The sequence below is a fragment of the Delphinus delphis genome, chromosome 19 (genome assembly GCF_949987515.2).
Source record: "Delphinus delphis chromosome 19, mDelDel1.2, whole genome shotgun sequence".
Taxonomy (NCBI): Eukaryota; Metazoa; Chordata; class Mammalia; order Artiodactyla; family Delphinidae; genus Delphinus; species Delphinus delphis.
The window spans coordinates 24,997,371-25,011,356 of record NC_082701.1 but is presented as its reverse complement, the minus strand read 5'-3'; the positions used below and the strand labels follow the sequence as shown (position 1 = coordinate 25,011,356).

General features: G+C 54.9%; 1 protein-coding gene across 1 annotated transcript in view; it reads right to left on the bottom strand.

Moving 5' to 3' along the window:
- ABCC3 (ATP binding cassette subfamily C member 3) overlaps positions 1 to 13,986 on the bottom strand; it is a 43,888-nt gene that overhangs the window by 27,906 nt on the left and 1,996 nt on the right. Inside the window, exons 2-7 of the mRNA XM_059997627.1 lie at positions 3,355 to 3,531; positions 2,888 to 3,013; positions 2,543 to 2,680; positions 1,591 to 1,716; positions 1,299 to 1,360; positions 490 to 621 (exon numbers count right to left, since the gene is read on the bottom strand). Of these exons, the coding sequence (XP_059853610.1) occupies positions 490 to 621; positions 1,299 to 1,360; positions 1,591 to 1,716; positions 2,543 to 2,680; positions 2,888 to 3,013; positions 3,355 to 3,531 (761 nt within the window). The remainder of the gene's footprint in view (positions 1 to 489; positions 622 to 1,298; positions 1,361 to 1,590; positions 1,717 to 2,542; positions 2,681 to 2,887; positions 3,014 to 3,354; positions 3,532 to 13,986) is intronic.

The window sequence follows — 13,986 nt, the reverse complement described above, 5'->3', positions numbered from 1 at the left end:
GAGAGGGGGCGCTGGCCTCAACTTTCCTCCCCCAGCCCCTTCCCCTCCTGAGGGAAGTCCCTGGCAGGGCAGGGCAGTGGTGAGCGCTGTGGGGCCAGACGGCCGGGTGTGGATTCTGGCTTTGCCACCACCAACTAGGGGACCTTGGGTGCCTCATCAAACCTCTGTGCCTCAGTGACCTCATCCGGAACACAAAGGCAACAGAACCTGCACAGTAGCTGTCGGAGATTAACCGCGTTAGTCTGCACGATGAGGACAATGCCTGGGACGGCGTAAGTGCTACGAAAGCGTCAGCCATCCTCCAGCATCAGTAGCGCTGGGAGAGCTGACCCCGGCCTGAGCTGCCCACCCCAGGGCCACCTGCACCTGCTCTTCTCCCCACGCCCAGCCATGATCTCCTGGGTCTACCAGCCTCGCCTGCAGGAGACCTGGGCTGTATGAAGGGGTGGGGGTAGGGGGCGCGGGGACGGGGGAGGAGGGGCGCCTCACCGCGCCGCCCGCTCTTGCTGCTTCTTCCTCTCCTCCAGCAGCCTCTGCACCACCACATGGGAGCGGTCCTCCTTGTTCAGGCACCAGAGGTCCCACTCCTCCAAGGGCCGCCGGTAGCCGAGGATGGCCAACCTGGAGTGGACAGGCAGCACCAGCCTGGGTCAGAGCTTAGCAGCCTGGGGACAAGGGTCTCCAGAGAGGAGGGTGTCCCTAGGGAGCTGTGGCCAAGGAAAGTGTTCCTTTATTCGCACAGTGAGCAGGATGGGGGTCACTGCCTCCTACCCCAAGTTCCTACTCCCAGCCCTTTCTCACTCCTTCCCAGATGCCCCACTGACTCCTGGGCACTGATGACAAAATCCATGCTGGCCGCGGCCCTGGGGGATGACAAGGCCTGCTGGATGGAGCCCCAGCTCGAGGAGCCTCCTCAGTACAACATGGTTGACGGGCTGTCACCCAGGTCACAGACACAATTCTGCTCTAGCTGCTCTGAGGGGCGCCCAAGGAATGACAGCTGCAAGCTCCTCCCTGACCAAAGAGCTGGGAACTAACGGTCTCCTTCTAGGACCCTAGGCCTGTCCCCACGGCCTGGAGACACAGGTCTGGCCTGTGCCCTGGGATCAGAACTGGACCAGGACCGGCCTCTGTACTCAGCCCCCAGCCCACCCTCGCCTGCCCCACGCCCGCTGGGGTTCACAGCTCCTCAGGCCCCTGGACTCCTGGCCTGCTCCCCTTCCTCTTTCTCATCCCCCAACTCTCCGTCCCCATTCCGCCTCCCCTGGGCCCCCAGGCTTGGGGAAGAGCCAACTCACTTTGTAAACCACCAGAAAGACAGGCGGGAGAGGAAGCCAGCTCCGGCCTCGGGGCAGGGGTTCTAGAAGGTGCAAGAGTGGGGCAGGGGACATCAGGAGGGCACACCACCCTCTCTAGGCAGAGCAGAGGGAGGAGGGTGCCCCGTTCCTTCCTGCTCCAAGTCCCAGTGTGCACACTGTGGAGGTGACATGAAGATGGAATGAACTGGAAGGGATGGGGGATGCTGGTGAGGGCTGGGCTGAGGGGTGGGCTGTGGCACCCCCACCCCCACCCACCTCCATTAAGACTCACGGGGTCGATATTCTTGGGGGAGAAAAACGGTGGCTTCTCCCTGGAGCACGAGAGGACGAGGGCAGAGAGCACCAGGGCAAAGTAGATATAGAAGGTGGTGAAGCGGAAGGGGTCTGAGATCTTGCCCTGGGGGAGAAAGGAGAGCAGCATCAGAGCTTGGGAAGCCCTGGGCCTGCAGCCCTTGCCCCAAGGAGTCCTTTGGGGCACCAGACCCCTCTGGGGTAGAAGTCAGCAAAAGTGGGTACCTGGGTCCCCCTGCCCAGAGGCTTCTGAGAGACGGGAAAGGTCATAGGGGGTCCACTGTCCTGTGGAGACTTGCCCTGCTCATCTACATCACCTTGTCTAACCCTCCCTAACAGGTAGGAAATCTCATGATTCTCAGTCTGCGATTGAGGAAATGAGACTCTAGATGACTCAGGAATTTGCCCAAGATCACAAGGAGTAAGTGGGTTGTTCCCAGCCTGTGCGCCTATGAATATACTTGACTGCCTCCTCTTGAGATGGAGAAACGGAGACACTAGATTGATCCCCAGTGTTCCTACCACGCCCGCGCACCACTGAAGATCCAGAGGAAGGCCAGGAACTGAGGGAGGTGGGAAAAAAGGGAGAACAAGACGACGGGATTCCAGGAAACCCAGAACCGTTCGTGTCTGCGCACCTGCTCTCACTGAACGGACATCGTACTCGGTGGTGGCTGCTACGTTCCCACGAACAGCCAACAATGGCTGCATCTTGCTGCATTCCCCTGGGTTACAACGGTCCTCACCCGGCTCACCAGTCTGCTTCTCAGCAGAGGTACAAGAAGTAGGGAATGACACAAAAAGGACTGAACAGCGGAGGAGGGAGCCGGGGAGGGGCAGAAGAGAGGAGCCTGGGACCCAGCAGTGACCTTGAGCTCTGGGGACAATCCCTAGACAGCAGGGGACCTGGCAGGTTCCTCTCTTCCGCTTACCTGTGCCAAAGCTGAAAGGATCTTGGAACGGAAGGGGATGATGCCACAGACCACACACAGGAACCAGAAGGTGACGAGGACCCCCGAAGACCGAAGCCCCTGCAGCCGCTCATACTGGATCAGCAGGGTGGCCAGCAGCTGTGCAGGGAGGGCAGGGGAGGCTGGGCCGGAGCACGCACATCTGGACCTGCCTCCATTCCTCCCCACGCCACATGGCCATACGTTTCTGGGGTTACCCACTCCTAAGGTGTCCAGCCTTCTCCTCAGAGCCCACGGTTCCCCCATCACAATCCCACAACCCACTGGAGATCCTCCCCAACCCAGATTCCCTGGTCCCACACTGACCATGGTGACCCCCACCACCAAGGGGGTGACAAAGAAGATGGGGGCAGGGGCCCAACCGTGGACCAGGCCATGGAAGGAGTAGAAGAGGTCAATCCAGGAGACACACCACAGCAGGACGCCCAAGGCCTATGAACAGGGCACATGTTGGGGCCTCCATCCCCAAAGAAAGGGATGGTCCCCACTGGGGAGGAGCCTTTGCTCCTGAAACCAACAGACCTGCCCAGGTTTGCCCCCAAGGGCTGGGCTGGGCACTGGCCAGAAGCTTCTCCAGGGTGGGGAGCGCATTGCTGGAGAACTTGACTGAACTTCCCCAAGCAGAGATTATCTGAGCCCAACTGGCAGGCTGAGCACAGGGAGGGTGAGGCTGGGGAACCCAGACCAGTCCATGAGGGTGGGGAAAGGGACCCATTAAAAGGAGACTCTCCTAGGTCCTGGTCCCACCCGCAGGAGAGCCCTGAGCCGCTGACCGTCTTGAGCCTAGAGAGGCGAGAGAGAACGATGTAGCCTTGGTGGCGGTGCCGCAGGTAGAACAGGTAGCAGGGCAGGGCAGCCCACAGGTAGACGCAGGGGACCCAGGCCAGCACGGAGTTCTGGAAGCAGGGAGTGAAGTCCGGGCTGTCTGTGTGCACGGACAGATTGGAGTCCTGGGGACAAAGAGAAGAATTCAGGGGCAGCCTGTGCAGCCCTGGGCTCAGGCTCCAGGGAGGGGGCTGGGCCAGAGAGCTGCCCCATGCGCTCCGGGGGTCAGAAGGTGTGTGAATATGAAGGTCTAACTGTGCAAACCAGCAGGCATTGTCCCGAGTGTGAGCTCTTCCAGGAGGCTAAGGGCGCTCCATTTCCTCATATTTTCTCTCTGTCTCTCTAACTGATGTCTAATTTAAGCACGATAGACTGCACCCATTTGAAGTGCACAATCCAGTGAGTGACAGTCGTACACACCTGCAGAACCGCTCCCGCCATAAAGACGGAGAATAATCCACCGTTCCACGAGTTCCTTCGTGCCCCTCTGCGGCCCATCCCTCCCAGGCAAACACTGGTCTGCTTTCTGTCGTTCTAGATTTCCGCTCTTTTATTTTAAATTAATTTTTAATTTTATCAAAGCAATATATGCACAGGGTTGAAGAGCCCACTTTCCCTCTAAGGCTCTCCCAGGGAAGGGATAGGGAGCCTCTCTGAGCTTTCGTTGCCTCTCCTTTAAACTGGGGGCAGCCATCCCTGCCCCACCTACCTCCTCAGTGGGTGTGAACTCAAAGGAGCAAGGGGATGTGGAGAGAGCTTTGTAAACAAAGCTGGGGTGACCAACCGCCCCAGTTTGCATAGAACTGCCCTGGTTCTAGCACTGACAGTCTCGTGTCTTGGGGAACCACTGAGTCCAGACAAGACCGCTTTTTGTCTTTGCACCTAAGAACTTTTCTGGAAAGAGATGGGGGAACACATTCAAACACATATTTTACCAAGACGTTCCCTCAAGGCCACCGATGAACTAATCTTTTTTTCCCTTCTTGCAAAGTATTAGACTGTCTTTACAGAAACTCATAAGATATAAACAACTAAAAAAAAAAAAGGGACTCTCCTGGTGGCGCAGTGGTTAAGAATCCACCTGCCAATGCAGGGGACACAGGTTCGATCCCTGGTCCAGGAAGATCCCATATGCTGCAGAGCAACAAAGCCCATGCGCCACAACTACTGAGACAGCGTTCTAGAGCCCGCGTGCTGTGACTACTGAGCCCACGTGCCGCAACTACTGAAGCCCGTGTGCCTAGAGCCCGTGCTCCGCAACTAGAGAAGCCACCACAATGAGAAGCCCACGCACCGCAACAAAGAGTAGCCCCTGCTCGCTGCAACTAGGGAAAGCCTGCGCGCAGCTACGAAGACCCAAGGCAGCCAAAAAAAAAACCCAAACCTCACCCACAATCCCATCCACCTAGAGACAACTCAACACCAGAAGATAGAACCCTCTACCTTCTAACCGCCAGTTTAAATAATTGTCATTTTTATTTTTGTCAAAGTTATAACATGCACACAATTCTAAAGGTACATGAAAAGAAAATGGTACCCTGCCTCATCACTCCCCACCCCTAGTTTCACTTTCCAGGGGTAAGTATGTTCAAATATGCTAACTTGTTCTGGTAGCTACTTCCATGATTTTTGCTTTTAATATCATTACATGACCTACCACTATTTGATAATCACTCTTTTCTTTTGTTCTGAAAGTTAAAGCTGTACCTCTCTTACATTCTCTCCACTTGAACTTCCTCAACTTTCCATGTAGAAACATAACAGGCTTTTGTTAAATAAATATTCACAGTTCACACTTTTTTGACTATATAAATGTTGTTCACTACGACTGGCTCTACGCCTTTCAATACCTGTGTGATCTTAGGCAAGACGCTTGACCTTCACCTCTCTGGGCCTTAGTTTCTTCCAGGGTAACACTGAGATGATAACATTTCCCACGAGGCCCCTCCCACCTGGCCCCTCAGCCATCAGCCTAGCCCAGGCCCCCACCTCTTCCCGAGCAATTTCCACGGGGTTCTGGTCTCTTCCCTTCCATGCCCTATGGGCCCAGATGGCTGCCCACACTCTCCTGGTCTTCCCCTTCCTCCCTGGTCTTTCCTTCTAAGTCTCCTTACTGGTTCCCCTGCTTGGCATCAGAGTGCCCCGGAGCTCAGTCCTTTCCTCTTCTCCATTTCCTTTTCCATTTGCACTTACCCCCAGGGCAATCTCTTCCAGTCTCACCTACATGCCAATGACTCCCAAGTTTATCTCTCTACCCCATCACTCTACATATCCCCAACTCTAAATCCGACTGCCGACTGGACATCTCCACTTTACACATCGTACAAGAGCCTACAAGGCCCCTCACAGCGTCCCTTCCCGCCAACCTGTGACCTCTCTCATCGCCTCTCCTACATCACTCCAGCCAGTGGCCTCATTGCTATTCCTGAACATAACAGGCGTGTTCCTGCCTCAGGGTCTTTGCACTGGCTGCTCTGTCTGGAACGTTCCTCCCTTAGACATCCATAAGTCTTTCTTTCTGATTGAGGCCTAGGCTGACCACCCTGTTTCATATTTCACTTGCACCTTACCCCCAGCATTCCCAGTCCACTCCCTTAACCTTTCTCTGCTTTTTCTTTTCCCTATACCTACCACCTTCTAACATGCTACATAATTTAGAAATTTATTATGTTTTCTCTCATCTCTTTCTGCTGGCATGTGTGTTTCTTGAAGGAAAGAATCTTATTTCATTATTGATGTATCCTAAGTACCTAGAGCAGTGCCCGGCACATAGTAGGTGCTCAGCAAAAATTTGCTTAAATTACTTAAACATTTGTTGAATAAATGAATAAACAAAAGGATAATCTTACACCCTGCCCCTAAACCTTCAGTGGCTTCCTACTGACTAGAAGACAAAGTCTAAGCATGGCATTCAAGTCCCACAACTGGCCTTGAACTATCTATCTACCTACCTATCTATCTATCTATGTGAACTATCAAACTATCTATGTGCCTGAGTTATCCCACCTTAAGAAAATATTTCATGGAGTGGTCTGCACACCCTGCTTCCCTTTCCTCAGCCTACCCTCACTCTTTAATCCCATCTGAGTCAGCCCTCTGCCTCCAAAGCACCTGCCCATGGCTGCGAGATTCCTGAAAGGCAGCGTTGTGCCCCTTGCCTCATGGCCCCAGACCTGCAGGGGCTCCTGCTGCCCCTGGAGCCAAGTGCAAGCACCCCTCCTTGCCTTCCCACTGCTCCCGTCCCCCACTGCCAGACTCACTTCACTCTAAATCTGCTCTGAGAGTCTCACTCCTACACCTTCGCTCAGCCTGGTCCCTATTTCTTCCACTTGTCAAGATCCCTACAGGGAAGGGCGGTGGGCCCGGCTTAGGACCCACCTCTCCCATCTTGAGCACGCTTCCTGCTCTGAAGTCAGCACCTAACAACGGAGCCGCCTTCTGGAGTACGTCTTCCACTTGATGACGCTCTGATAAAGGCCTGCTATGAGCCAGGCGGCGGGGGTGGGGGGGAGGCACACTCGGAACAGACCCGTCCCTGCCCCTGGGGAGCATGAGGTCCAGGCACATGCTTCTTTGGGGCGTTTCACTCAAGCCCCGGAGGGCAGAGGTTGTACTGTGTACATCTTGAATTCTAGAGCCGTGTACTCAGTAGTCGCTCAAGCGATGCGAGCCTAGGACCAGAAGACTCTTGCTGAGCGCTGGGCGCATGGCCCTGGGCTGGGCACAGGGTCACAGAGAGGCACTGGGCACATGGCCCTGGGCTGGGCACAGGGTCACAGAGAGGGGTTACTCTGTAGGCCTGATCACGCTGCACCAGGAGAGAGGAGACAGGTGCCCTGGCCCATATTGTTTTCCTCTTTAAAACATTTCTGGGCTTCCCTGGTGGCGTAGTGGTTGAGAGTCCGCCTGCCGATGCAGGGGACACGGGTTCGTGCCCCGGTCCGGGAAGATCCCACGTGCCGCGGAGCGGCTGGGCCCGTGAGCCATGGCCGCTGAGCCTGCGCGTCCGGAGCCTGTGCTCCACACGGGAGAGGCCACAACAGTGAGAGGCCCGCGTACCGCAAAAAAAAAAACCCACATTTCTTAGCCAAGTATAGTATACTTACAGAAAAGTACACACAGCTTAAGTATACACCTCAGTGAATTTTCACACACTGAACACGCCTGTGTAACTAGAACTAGAATCAAGGAACAGGACATTGCCAACCCCCAGAAGCCCCTGTTGTACCCCCTCCAAACCACTCCTCATCCCAGAACACTGCTCTGAGTTCCAACAACATGTGATCTTGCCCGCGTGGGACCTTCCTATAAAGGAAATCACACATTTCCTGGGGCTTTCATGTGTGGCTTCTTCTCTCCGCACTGCGTTTGGGGGTGTCATCCCTGGCGCTGAGTGTGAGTGTGGATTCTCCCTCCCCATTTCTGCTCCTGGTCCGTTGTATGAACGGACCCATGCACCTATCCATTCCACTGTCAAGGGGCAGCTGCACCCTGCTTTAACGCTTGGCAAGCCCATTAATCCCATCCACTTAGTTGCCATCCAGATAGCTGGCCCAAGGCCACCCCCAGCTCTGACCATCTGGTCTTCGGGTCTGGAGTGAACTGCCAACCTCTCTGGGCCCAAGCTGAGCTTCACCTCCTACAGAAAGCATTTCTGGGGCACCCCAGCCGCCAGCGGGCTTTTCCTTGCTTTATTTTGTATGTTCTCAACAGCCTGATAAGTGACTATCAGCTGAGAGTGAGCAACACCCCTTATGTTTCAGTAGCATTTTATTATAGCACTTACGTGGTCATTATTCCAAAAGAGAAGACGACGAACAATGTCAGGCAAAAGAAAAGGCAGGCTCCCCCCGCTCTGGCAACAGGTCCAAGGACACCTGGCAGCTGGGAGCTGGGACGGACACCCAGGCCTCGTGGCACCGAGCTGGGGTCTCTCCCACCCTGTGCTGCTTGGACCTGCACCTGTGAATACATCCTCTCTCTACAGCAACGTGAACCCTTCAGGATAGACACTGGGCCCTACTCTTATTCCTCTCCTCTCCTGCCCCGCAACTTCCAGCTCCCAGCACAGGGCCAGGTATGAGGAACAGCCCAGATTGACCTTGTGAGTCAAGGTCTGTGCGTTGACAGACAAGGGAGAGAGTGTATAGGTAGACGGGAGCCTGAGTTCAAAGGCACAACCAGGAATCACCGCTTTCACTGGGTCAGGGTCAGGGCTCTCTGAGGCAGGCAGGGAGTGGTCCCGAGGAGAACCAAACCCTGATGCAGAGGACCCAGCGTGGGCTGCCTCTTTGGAGACTTCATCTCCCTGAACCTCAGTCTCCACACTAATGGGAGTAATGACAGCATCCCAGCCAGCTCCCCGCAAGGGGGGAGAATGAACAGCAAAGCACCTTGACTCCAATAGGACAACACTGGAGGAAGCAGGTGACTGAGCAGAGGCTGCCGGGACCTTGTTTTGGTTTCATAAACAAGTTCCACTGTGGCAAGAGTCAAGAGGTCTTGGGAGGACCAGGTGACGGCTTTGACCCACAGGGAGATCCGGCCTGGGCTCCTTTCCTTCAGATACGCATGTCCCAGCTGGGCAGAGCCCTCTCCAGGAGACAGTGGGTACCTGTCCTTGCCTGTGTCCTTAGACTATTGACCTCAGACTGCTCGCAAGGACAACGACAGGACACGTCACGCACAACGTGTTCAGAACGGAAATCCTGCCCGTCCCCCCTTCTCCAACCTGCCCACCTTGATGCAGGGCAATGCTTTCCTTCTCCCAGAATCCTCTGAGTCATCGTTTTTTTTTTTTGCGGTACGTGGGCCTCTCACTGTTGCGGCCTCTCCCGTTGCGGAGCACAGGCTCCGGACGCGCAGGCTCAGCGGCCATGGCTCACGGGCCCAGCCGCTCCGCGGCATGTAGGGATCTTCCCAGACCGGGGCACAAACCCGCGTCCCCTGCATCGGCAGGCGGACTCTCAACCACTGCGCCACTAGGGAAGCCCTCTCTGAGTCGTCCTTGATTCTTTCTCCTTCTCTCACAGCCCACACCCAACCTTTTAGCAAATCCTGTCCACTCTACCTTCAAATTATTAGGCTGAACGATATGAAAGGGCTACATTCAACTCTTTTTAATCTATAAAAAGGCATCTTCATTTGGATCTCCCCGATACATCCGGGATACGACGGCTTCTCTCCACCCCACACTCTCACATGGACTGTGGCGTCGCGCCTTCTCTGGCCTCCCTGCTTCCACGCCCGCAGCTTGCCTAGCGGTCTCCTCCAGCACAGCAGCGGGAGGCAAGTCCTCATGAAACCTAAGCCAGACGTCTTAGTGATGCACCATGTCACTTCTCCGGTTAAAACCTGCCAAGGGCTCCTCATTTCACTCATAGTAAAAGCCAAAGTCTCCAAGGGGGCCTCGAGACCCTCATTATCTGCTCCCCTGTCTCTCTGACCTCAGCTTCCCCGCTCCTCTCTCTCATTCCACCTGCCTCCTGGCCTCAGTGTGGTTCCCAAATGTCAGGCCCGTGCCTGCCTCAAGCCAACAGTGCTGTGCCTCGTGCCCTGGTCACCTGCAAGCTTGTGCTCGGACCTCACCTTCTCGTGGAGGTCCACCCTGACCTTCTTAATGAAAACTGGAACTGTAAGCCCCATCGTGCTCCTGCATCCCCATCCCTGCCGGCCTGTCCTATTTTCCCCATAGCCCTTATCACTTTCTAGGATAGTATATAATTGAATTATTTCTCATGTTTATCGTTTTCTGTTCTCTCTCACTGGAATATGTGTTCTGTGAGGACGGGTTTGCTCTGCTGACCAGCGTACTCCCCATTGCCTAGAACAGTTCCTAGCACAGACACAGCACTCCCATGCATTTGTTGAACAAAAGAAAGAAAGAATGAGTGAACAAATAAATGAAAGTCACCCTCCAAAGCCCACTTCTGCAGATGTATGCCCAGGAACTCGGGATGCTCTCTCTTTGACACCAAGGCATGTGAGGGGCTCTCTGACCCAAACAAAGCTAATTGTAAATGACACAGTTGGTGGAGGTCACTTCCTGGACCCCATGATACTCCCTGCAATCCCACAGAACCCGATGGGTGACCCCTTCTCAAGCCACTGGCCCCCAATTCCCATTCCGAAGAACAGGCAGCGGCACGCTCGGAGGGCCCACAGCCCCTCCCCCACTGCCACCCACACAGTTTCCATGGCAACAACAGCTACCTTAATAACGTGATTAAACAGCTGGATGGGGCTGATAAGGTCTGGCACCCAGAATGGACCACACAGCAGGGGCCCCTTCATAGGCACCAAGACTGAAATCCCTGCAGACCCCAGCAGGGGGCAGGTGGCTGTAAGGACCCCAGAGCTCTCTGCCCCAGCTGGGCCACAGCGCCTTCAGGGACTTCCCAGCCCCTGGGGCCCCAGGCTTGTTGATAGCCTCTGTCACGAGAAGAGTAATGACTTCCTTAATCCTGTGGGGCGGGGAGAAGGGATCAACTGACAAGTTCATTTATCTCAGCTGAAATGGAGGTGCAGAAAGGGCAAGGGCCTGTTCACATGTGCTGCGGCTTTCGGAAGGGCCTGGGGGTGGGGGTGGGGGCAAAAGCCTGGCTCACAGCCTGGCCTGCGCGTCTGCTTCTGAAAGGGGCCTTGCCAGCCATTAACAGCTTTGCTTATTTGAACACCACTGTGTTCCAAGATTATTATTTAATGTTCACACCAGCTGAGACTCGTGGCTGGAAAGTGACCGGCCCCAGTTCACCTGGGCTGACGCCAGGACTTGAACCCAGGCCGTGTAGCTCCAGATTCCCAGTCCCCGTTAGGGCTCCAACATGACAGCCCACCTTGGAGAGAGAACACGTGTCCAGATCATCTGAAATATTAAAAATCTTTCGGCCATACAGCCTGCCCTCAAATCACCTCTTTGCTGCAGTTCTTTTCATAGAGCTCAGGGGAAGGGTTGCCATCACGGGGTAACAGACTAGCTGGCGTTCTGGGAGCCACTGGACTAGAAACCTGAGTATCCAGTTAGAAGGAGAAATCCAAGCCAGGGTTAGGCCCCTGTTAGCACCCACCCCCAGCCCAGCACCATCACCTGGCCCCAGCTCTGGAAACAGGAACAGCTCCAGGTGGGGCAGGGGAGGGGCCCCATCACACAGCAGTGGCACATCCAAGTCTCACCCCCTCTCTCAGGATCCTGCTGCACCTGTTGCCCCTGGGACAGCCACACCAGGGAGGGGTGGACACAACTCAGGTGCTCTGATCCTGCCTCCTGGGCGGGTCAGCTGGCAGGCCCCGCTGGGATCTCCCTCCCTGGCTGGCCCCACGCTCCAAGACCATTTCCTGGTCAGGGGACCAGCAGGCGGGCTTGGCAAAGTGCCCTCCCAAATGCCACTTCCTTGACTCACTTCCTTTCCTAAGTCTCCAGCCCTCCAGACCAGGTCCAGGGCAGTCGGGGAGCAGTAGGGCTTGGGAGAGGTCAGCCTAAGGCCACAAGGGACAAAATCTTTCTTCCAGAAGCCAGAAGCTCAGAGGCTCAAAGTGGTCTAGCACCAGCTTTGTTGCCCCAGATGGGATGGAGAGAAGGGATTCTAGTGGTCCTGGCCTGGCAGGGAGGACTGGGTTCCTGGTGGGGGTGGGGTTTGGTGTCCAGGAGGCTGAGGGGTGTCTGCCTCCTACCCACCGGCCTAACCTCAGGGGCCCTGCCTCTGCCAGTTTTTTGGTTAGGACCTTTGGATTTCTGAGCCGAGTCAGCCTCCCAGGAACTTCCTGGAGCCCGTCAGATGAAAACTAATTCTGCAAACAGGTCAAGACCTCCCGAGGGCAAACAGCCCCAGGCCCTTCCTCTGTGAACTCTCTTCACCACTGGTGCTGCCCAACTCCATTGCTCAGAACGGAGTAATCCTCCAGGCAGGGGGCAATGAGGTGCAGCAAAGGGACACTTCCAACTTCTTTGTTCTAGAGGCATCTCTGGCTCCATGATGGCTGGGCTGTTTGATCACAGTTCATTCTCTTGCAATTTATTTCCCATGAAACTCCCAAGCATAATCAGAGATGTTGGTATTCCACCCCAAAGTGGGTAGAGGTAAGAGAGAGAGTCAAAGAAAGGATAAGTCACTCACTCAGTACACAGTGTGTGTGCGTGCATGTCCGTGGGTCCCCTGGGGCTCCTGCCCTCACATTTAGCTGGGGCTGAGGTGGGTGGATTTAGCCACAAATTCCCCAGCAAACAGCTGAAATGGGAGCCCATGGCCCAACAGCCATGCCAGCCCCTTTTTTGTAGGTCTTCCCAAACCTAACATCTCCTTCTAACCTCATATCTCTTTCTCTTTATTCCTCTTCCCAGGAATATCATGACCTGTCACCAACAGAGAGTTTTAAGTTCTCAAATCATTTCACATTCCCTATCTTATTTGATCTCCACAACAGTCTTGTGAGGTAGTTAAGAGATGGGTTATTTCCCCATTTCACAGATGGAAAAACTGAGGCTGTGAAGATGAGCTAGCAAAAAAGCCTTGGTAGGGACTTCCCTCGTGGCGCAGTGGTTAAGAATCCACCTGCCAATGCAGGGGACACGGGTTCAAGCCCTGGTCCAGGAAGATCCCACATGCCGCGGAGCAGCTAAGCCCGTGCGCCACAACTACTGAGCCTGCGCGCCACAACTACTGAGCCCATGCATCACAACTACTGAGCCTGCACTCTAGAGCCCATGAGCCACGACTACTGAAGCCCGCGCGCCTAGAGCCTGTGTTCCACAACAAGAGAAGACACTGCAATGAGAAGCCTGTGCACCGCAACGAAGAGTAGCCCCCGCTCGCCGCAACTAGAGAAAGCCCACGCACAGCAACGCAGCCAAAAATAAATAAATTAAAAAAAAAAAAAGGCTTGATAGAGTAAACGAGTGGCCCAGAGGGGCCTGAATCATGTCCCCCTCCCCTACCTTTTCACCCTTGGCTCAGGTATCTCCTGGCTTCCCTGAACTACTTCCAACAAGGTGGGTCACCCACAGGCCCCTAAGATAAAAGGTTCAGGGCCAAGTATACCTGAATAATATACAATGAAAAAGAGACGCAAACTAGCACAGCAGCAATGAGTAGCCCTGAACTCCAGGCATTTGTGGTAACTGAGTTAGAGCTAAAGTTATAGCTCCAGCCTCTGGGCTTCAGACACTGCCTCCCTTGTTTCAGCTCTGCAAACCCTCAGAGGATGAGCTGGGAACCTTCCTGGTTTCTTCCCACTCCACCTCCAGTCACCAGCCACACTGGGTACAGCCTGGAACAGCTTTCAGGAGCCAAGAAGATAATGTGGAAGATGGAAGGTGCTTAGACGTTGAGGTCGGGAAGAGGAGTGGTCAGTTCCCTTGTCATTTGAGGTATCCACGGTAGACAGTCATCCCTTGGACCTAACATAGCCGAGCCTCCCACGGACCCTGAGGTTCTCCGAGGAGGTACACACAGCTCTTGAGCAACAGGAAGTTCAGGTTCGGGGAGTCCGGAAGCCCAGATGTTCACAGTCAGGCACTGGCAAAGTTGGAGCCATACCTCAGGGTCCTGTTTCCCAGTCCAGCACTCCGTAGCTGATTGTCATGT